General features: G+C 41.3%; 1 protein-coding gene and 2 pseudogenes across 1 annotated transcript in view; 1 reads left to right on the top strand and 2 right to left on the bottom strand.

Annotated features, from left to right (window-relative positions):
* Positions 1-3,106: 3,106 nt before the first annotated feature.
* On the bottom strand, positions 3,107-4,933 carry LOC102831586 (annotated as a pseudogene).
* A 180-nt stretch (positions 4,934-5,113) lies between these two features.
* Positions 5,114-5,697, top strand: LOC102831968 (annotated as a pseudogene).
* Positions 5,698-5,913: 216 nt separating this feature from the next.
* The window catches only part of LOC102832344 (HRAS-like suppressor 3-like), a 46,948-nt gene continuing 44,341 nt past the window's right edge, over positions 5,914-8,520 (bottom strand). The window contains exon 4 of the mRNA XM_006861098.1: positions 5,914-5,983. Coding sequence (XP_006861160.1) covers positions 5,914-5,983 — 70 coding nt within the window. The remainder of the gene's footprint in view (positions 5,984-8,520) is intronic.

An 8,520-nucleotide genomic window follows, 5' to 3' on the forward strand; every position in this document is an offset into this window, starting at 1 on the left:
CACAAAGGCTTTTGATTGTGTGGATCATGACAAGCTATGGACAACATTGCGAAGTATGAGTATTCCGGAACACTTAATTGTGCTCATGAGGAATCGGTACCTGGCCCAAGAGGCAGTTGTTCGAACAGAACATGGGAACATTGAATGGTTTAAAATTAAGAAAGGTGTGCAACAAGGGCTTCCCTGTAGATGCATGGATATTATCCTATCACATACAATGTTGTATCTCATGACTGATCTGGATATGTTCTTTTTTTTGGCTTCTTTTCTTTTTTTTTCTTCTTGTTATTCTTGGATATGTTCTTTTTGACAATGAATGCAACACCATTCCTTCTCAATTTTTCATTCCCGGCAAAGTAAATCATGTGGTCATCAGATTTAAAATGGCCAATACCAGTCCATTTCATCTCACTAATGCCTAAGATATCGATGTTTATGCGTTCCATTTCATTTTTGACAACTTCCAATTTGCCTAGATTCATAGTTTGTACATTCTATATTTTGATTTTCAATGGATTTTTACAGCTGTTTCTCTTCATTTTGAGTTGTACCCCATCAGCAAGTGAAGGTTCTATGGGCTTTTCTCTCATGAGATTTACTCCATTTTTGTCATCAAGGTCAACTCTACTTCTCGGAGGCAGCTCTTCCCCAGTTGCATTTTGAGTGTCTTCCAACCTGAGGGGCTCCTTTTCCAGCACTATATCTGACAGTGTTTCTCTGCTATTCATAAGGTTTTCAATGACTAAATATTCGGAAGTAGTTGTCACTCCTTCTTCCTAGTCTGTCTATGTCTGGAAGGTCATTTGAAACCTGGTCACCATGGGTGACCCTGCTGATATTTAAAATACCGGTGACATAGCTTTCAGAGTCACAGCAACTTACAAGCCACCACAGTATGACAAACTGACAGATGAATGGTGGGCCATCACATTAGGGGTGAGTTAATTAAATGTTTGATCAAATATAGCAGGCTAAGTTTTAAGTTGATCAATTTTCTATGGCCTGTGAATGATGCTATAAATTTTGGCAGAAATAATGTTCCTGAGTCCTGGTGTGGCATCATAAGATAAACACTCAACCTCGAGGTCATTTGAGCTGCAAGGTTGACAGTTCAAACTCACCAGCTGCTTCTTGGAAACCCTGTACAGAGTCACTATGAGTTGTAACTGACTCAATGGCACTTAACAATAACAACCCCTGATATAGGTGAAGAATAGTCAGATGTCCACTAAAAATTGTTTCAATTATTCGTATTTGAAATTCAAACTATGTTTGAAAGCTTTTAAAAATGCAATGATGGGAAGAAAGCTATGAACTTAGACTTGACTTCTAGCTTAAAAAGGAACCCTGGTGGTACAATGTCATCTATTGAAATTGTAAATGAATTGGCCTACATTCTGGTGTGGCACTGTGGGATAAAGCACTAGACCGCAAATTTGGTTTGAACCGCAAGGTCAGAGATTCAAATTCAACAGCCACTCCTTGGAAACCATATACAGGGTCACTATGAGTCAGAGCTGACTTGGGGGCAATTCACAACATCCATATAGACAGCCTATTGAGAACAAATTGAAAAGAACTAGTCAAAAAACATTATTCTTACATTTTTTCTTAAAATACCTTTTTTATATGCTTATAAATAAAGTGTATTATGCACTATGTGTGATCTGAGGGAAATATGTCTAACTCATGCATATTAAGCATAGTGGGGACAGGGACTAAAAGGACTTTCACATGTTGTGTTATATTAATTTAATGCTTGAAAAGGTTTTTACAGTTTTGAATTATTTTTATAATTAAAAATTAAGTTTTATCATGAGAAAACACTCACAGTTTTTTTATTTGGGAAAATTTGTTATTGGTCATCAGAATCTCTGAAAATGATCTCCTATCTGGAATCGGTAAATATGCCTAGCTATCAACACTTAAAAATCAGTAGTACTTAAATGTAACAAATAAAACCATAGACAAATAGGAAAACAACATAAATGGATACATGTCAGGTTGCTCCATGTATTTTCCAGCTTTTCTGCAACAAGCATCAATAACACTGTACTTAAATTTTTTTTCAAACATACCTTGGATTTTAAAAGATTCTACATTGAAAGAATTGATTAATGAGCATCAGAAGGCCTACCACCTGGACTGTACTTTGATAAGTTACTCCCCTTGCTTTAGGTCCCTGGGTGGTACACTTGACTAAGATAAGCACTGGACTGCTAACCACAAGGTTGACAGTTGAAACCCACTAGCTGCTCCTTGGGAAACAGATGAGACTCCTGCTTCTGTAAAGATTTATAGTACTGGAGTTGACTGTCCAAGACTAGAAACTAGACTATGGCCTGTTCAGGAGAGCACCAACCCACTTAGAGCCACTGACAGAAAGTTTCCATTGACTTACCCCAGCCATCTCAGAGCAAATCTTATTTGTCTGGTGCTCTGCTATTGCTCTGGATCAACTTTTATTTCAATGTTGAAGTTTCACTTTCAGTTACTTTTTAAAAAATTTTATGGCATCAAGTTACAAATCAGCTTTATTTAAAACCATTTTTTGTTAAACGTTGAACTCTGGAACAAAAGTCAAATGTACAAACTATGGCATGAAGCTAGTGTTGCTAAAAATACAAATTTTGTCCAATAGGCTATATTTTCAAATTTTTCTTTGTATGAAAACTTAGGTATGCGATAGCTACTATATTAAGTTGTATAATTACCATTGTATAAACAAATGTTTTGGTAATTAAGTAGCATATTAATATTAAGACCATAAATCAAGCCATGAACTCTGTGTCAAAGACTCAGTATTCTCCAGTGACTGGGAAAGTTCATTTTTATGTGTGTGCTTTGGGATTGAGGAGTCTACAGAAACAGAATAGATTAATAAAAAAATTTTTTTTTCTCTTGTCAGGTTTTCTATTATATTGGAGGATTGGAAAATGGAAGTTCAATGAGGCAAGGGTTCAATAATTTTACATGTCATCAAATGAAAAAAATTCTTAAGAATACAATGGTGGCATATAATTTTGCTGTTATAGCACAGTCATTAAATGAATTAAAGGACTTTGTTTCACAGAAAAATACTATAAAAAGGACTTTACAAACATATTTAGTCTTTGCTGCCTGAGCAAATCAGTTCCAGTTTCTTCATAGTCCTCCATCTGTCCTTTAGCATGACACCAGTTCAGTTGCTGAATTTATAACGTAATTGTATTTTAGCCCAGTTTCCCTCTCCGTATTTCCTCACACTACTTCTTAGGTTCGTGTCTTCCTCCCACAGTCAGGCCTGTTTTTTCCCTAACTCAATATTTTTCAGAAGTTACCAGATGATTTTTATAATTTTCTTTCTTGAGTTGACTTGATCTTCTGCTTGATTTCACTTTCTTTCTTGGATTTTGAACAGTTTCCATTTTTTTCTCTTTCTCATTAGGATCCTGTAGTTGGCTTCCATGGTCAAATTTAAATTAAAAAGAGATTCTTATGAGACCTCAATAAGGATACTGTACCCTCTGAGGATTTCAGCTACTGCAGACTGTCAGTCACTAACACTTTCTCATATATCCAAATTAGCTTGACTTTCCATTTCAATATCATTACTATTAAGTTTATCTTGAGAAGTTCAAATTCTTGTTCTTTTACTTTCTACAACTTTTGCTGCAGCCTTCATTTAAAAGTTGATGATTTTTCATTTAGCACATAATTCACATAACTCTTTATTTTTTCCATTATGTGGTTGTAGCTGAAGTTTTGAAAACTAGAATGGAAGACATCTTTCTGAGAGACTCTCGCCAGCAATTATCTTTTTAAAGGCGTATAAGAATTTGGATCATCAAATATTCTTTCAAAGACTTCTTCTGCTTCCTTAAAATTGCCATTTTCCATACAAACAGCTATAGCCTGAATTTTAATTAGATTCTTTAGTTCTTCATGAAGTTTGTCATGTTCCTTTTCAACTGACTTCCAAATAGTGAGGGCTGATTCCAAGGGTGTTATTTGCTCATCACTTTCAAACTGTGCATCAAAGGCTTTTCCTGCTGCAATTCTTCTCAAAAACTAACATAAGTATATAGTTCTCAACTGGTAAGCTCTTAGACTGGACAATCCATGAATAATAGCCTTGACGCTGTCACATATCTGGTGGAGGTCTTCGGAGCGGCCGTCGCGAAAAGCATGGCAAAGAGAGAGGCAGAGGAAATCTAGCATCCAGCCGACAGCCACGGTCTTAGCCTTGGCCACCAAGGCCGCGTCCTCCTCCTTGTCCGGGTTACTCATCTGCATCTGACACTCAAGTTGCTGCTCCCCAACATCTCCTGCGGTTTCTGCCATCTGCTCCTCTGCAGCATCCACATCCTTTCCCTCAGTTACTTTTTGACACCATGTCAGAAATCAGCTACCTTTTAGGGAGATAACTAATTATTAACTAAATATTTACTGTAAATGGAATGGCTCAAGATTGCCTACATCAAAATGTAGAAACCTTTGGTGCCATCAAAGGCCTATGCACCTGTTTCTATTCCAGGAAAGGGAAGAATTTAGAAGAGATGAGACGTCAATCACCAACTGCACACATAAGACATTGTCTTGTAACAACCCCCAGAAAATACTGGCCAGAGGGAATTCTGGGCATTATGAGAAAATTGCTGCTGGTCATGGGAGACTTATACTTTGTGCATCCCAGCCCTCACTGCATCACTAGGATGCATTTGGCCACAAGAAGCAAAGCTAGGCTAAAAGGGTTGCTGTGCATCAGAGTCAATTGGACAGCACTTAACAACAACAACAATGCAGTAGTTGGGGAACAGATTTGTGTGATGCTGACTCTAGCTAAGCTCTTGCTTGCTGCTAGCTCACTTTCAGTTGCTAAGCCATTTTTCTGTAACACTTGCTAGGGTGGCCTTGGAGATTTGGGGCCGTGGCACCATGCACCTTTGTTCATTAGAGCTATAAATATTTCTGTTTCCTTCTGGAGTCATGAAGACTAGAGCCTGCCCTGTCATCACCCGGGACTTTGCCTCAGTAATTAACTCCTTAATAAAACTTTTGCTCTTTCCCCCTAGTATGCCATAAAGATTCTGGTGTTGCCACGGGCCATCACCCCACCAGGCATTACTGATATTGTAAGAACAAGCCCTATCTAAAGTTCTGCTTCTGCTGAGGTGTCCTTGATGCCAAGATTCGTATCTTTGACCTGGGTTGGAAGAAGGCAAAAGTGGACGAGTTCCCACTCTGTGGCTACATGATGTCAGATGAATATGAGCAATTCTCCTCAGAAGCTCTGGAGGCATTTGTGCCAACAAGTACATGGTGAAAAGTTGTGGCAAAGATGACTTTCATATCCGAGTATGGCTGCATCCATTCCATGCCATCTGCATCAGTAAGATGTTCTCCTGTGCTGGGCTGACATGCTCCAGGTAGGGATGCGAGGGGCCTTTGGAAAGCCCCAGGGCACTGTGGGTAGGGTCCACATGGGCCAAGTTATCATGTCCATCTGCACCAAGCTTCAAAACCAGGAAATGTAGGGCCAAGTTCAAGTTCCCTGGGCACCAGGAGATCCACATCGCCAAGAAGCACAGCTTCACCAAGTTAAAAGCTGATGAGTTTGAAGACATGGTGGTGGAGAAGCGCCTCATTCCAGATGGCTGTGGGGCCAAATCCATCCCCAACTGTGACCCCTTGGACAAATGGAGGGCCCTGCATTAGTGAAGGCCTTGGTAGCACTGACCTATGCCCTCCAATAAATCGAATGTCTCCATGTCAAAAACCCAAAACCAAAAATCTCCTATATTGCCATTGTGGAGTTACCAGCTTCTTTCTGTGGGCTCTAGACACTTCAGGGAAAATTTCAAGTTACTGGTCCATGCCCAAAATATGGCTGATAAGGGACAGGCATCCATGAAGACGAACTTGGGGCCAAGCTTAGCACATGCAGTAAGGGTAATCCCAGGGGCCGGTGATCTCCATGCGGGAAAGTCTGATCCCTATGCATCTACTGGGAAATTCCGGGTTCTCATGCACCCCTGCAAGGATATGCCAAATTGGGACAGTGTTCCTCTGACACTCAGCATCTTGGCTCAGGACCTGGTTAAAAACTGGCTTCCGTTTCTGGCAATAATATCTTCTTGGCTTCTCTGCTTGTTAATAGGAGACCGCTACTCTACAATGATTCTAGTCTGTGTGTGGTCTCTCTTCTCATAAACTAAGCAGGTTTGGGCGAGGTAAGTGCTTGGATGAAAGAAGAGGCTGCAAGTGGATACCCGAGAAACCAAATATGTGAGTGTGGCAGGGTGTCTGGGGGGAGTGTACATGTGAGCATGTGTGACATGGAACAACAGGTGTGTAAGTGCATGTGTGTGAGAATACTGTCATGAAGTCTTGTGAGTGTCAGAGAGAGAGCATGTGTGCAGAGTATGTGAGTGTGTATGTAAGATAGTGGTGAGCATGTGCCTGTGAGAACCTGTGTATGGGAGACTCTGTGTGTGTGTGTGGCATGAGAATGCTCCTGTGGGTGAGTGAGTGTGAGCACGTGGTGCCCACATGAAGGTGAAGTGAGGGAGAGTGGGTCACAAAGGAAGAAAACAAATTTGAAGTTCTCCTCAGAGTCAAGTCCTGTTAGAGGATCATGGGTTAGAGTTAGAGAAAACTCCGAGGTTCCAGGTCATTTTGGTTCAACATCAGTCACCGTGCTGAATGCTGGGGGTGTGAAATGGGACAGGGATTTCACACTCTGACCAGAATCGGGAGGAAGGGCTTCTTTGAGCCAAGTCACCTGACATCTTGTTGTGTTTTTTTTTTTTTTAAAGTTTTTATTGTGAACTGAGTGATAGTTTACATGGAAGAACATAGGTTTTACACCACTGTTTAATTGCAATGATTCAATCTTTTCCGTGCATCATCATTCAACAGCATTTGCTTCTATTTCCACAGTGTCTTTTTTGGGGGATGGGGAGACATGAGGGAGTGTACACAGAAACACTCAGGAATATATAATAATTTAAACAACCAAAGGCCACATTCTCCAGGCCTGTCTCCTGGCTGCCAACACACAGTCTTTCTCTTTCCATGAGTCTAGAGTCCTCAGCTGCTCTATCTCTCCATGTCATCATCTCTGCCTCCATCTCTGGTGATTCTGCTTCCCTGCATAGGGTCCCAAATTCTGCTTGTGCTCTTCTCCCTTGATGGTCCTAGGGGCTTCTTTCTATTCCTGGCCTATAAGATTAATTATTCCCCCCTTTTTGTTACAAAACTTCTAACTTTACAGTTGTGACGGTTGCAATTAGTCCTGATAACAATAATTCACTATTGAATCATAAGAATCTTATCGTCATCTCCTTTCAACCCTGACATCTTATTAATGTTCAAGGAAAACAACCCTGCAGGAAAACACTCAGTGGTTTCTGGTCTTGGGTCCTCTGTCTGCTGTCTGAATCTTGCATGCCACAGTTTCAGCCCACACAGTCTTCCGGCAGACTGAAGAGGTAAGGTGGGGGCTCTGACCCACTTGTTCTTAGGGGGCTGTTGCAGACCGTGTCAACTATACAGGCTGCAGGCTCTGAGGAACAGAATCTGGCCACCGGGCAGTCATAGCAAATTGTTTTTCATCTTAGTGTTCAGTTATGTTTTTATTTAATTCCAAACATGAGCCCTTAATATCCACAGATAAATGTAATATTTTCCTAAAGCCGAGACTGTAAAGGTTTCAAGGGTAAGCCTTTCTCCAAAGGATTAACTAAAAATAGCTTAGCTACTTCCCGGTTCTTTGTTCTATAGACAAAATGCCATCCTCCCTAAACCTGTCCCAGGTTCAGTCTATTCAGCCAAGTTCCTGAAAACCTGGCACAGGAAGCCAAAACAGCGGGACTCCTCCCAAGCCTTTTGTCCTTTCCTCTCACCTTCCCCCAACTGAGCTCAGGGGCTATAGATATGTTAATTGAACCTGAGAAAACAAGTTGCAGGCCTGGGATTCGAACCAGCGAAGTACAATGTAAAGTTGCCTGAATGTCTGGAGAATTACGTATGCTAGCTGTATCCTGTCTTAGTCCCTTCCAGCTTGGTGTGAAGCTCCTCCCCTAAATAAAGCGGAGACGCAGGCCAGCCCAGGGTGCATTATGGTTTGCAGGCTGGGCATTACAGCAGGCTAGGTGTGCCTTACAGCTTGGAGGGCATGCAGTACAGTTTGCAGAGCAGTGCATTGCTGCCTGCAGAGGCCACGATGCCTGTAGTCCCAAGTCTGCCCACCAGTGATGCATCCACCCTGGTTTTAGGGTGTCTCTTTATCTCCCTCTTTTTGTCTTTCTGTGCATTCTTTTGCTATCCCTATCACCACCAGATATCTCCTCCTCATGAACCAAACACTCGTGAACAACACAACTATGTTGAGGCCAGTCCCCAACAGGGGGCAGATCCAGAGAGTTTGCCCATATCACACAGCCAAGCTCTGTGTGTCCAACACCAAGAGCACTTCAAAAACAGGGAGGAGAGAAGGACTCATCCTTGTATTGTGTCCACATGGAGTCAACAACATCA

The sequence above is a fragment of the Chrysochloris asiatica genome, unplaced genomic scaffold (assembly GCF_000296735.1).
Source record: "Chrysochloris asiatica unplaced genomic scaffold, ChrAsi1.0 scaffold00040, whole genome shotgun sequence".
NCBI classification, from domain to species: domain Eukaryota; kingdom Metazoa; phylum Chordata; class Mammalia; order Afrosoricida; family Chrysochloridae; genus Chrysochloris; species Chrysochloris asiatica.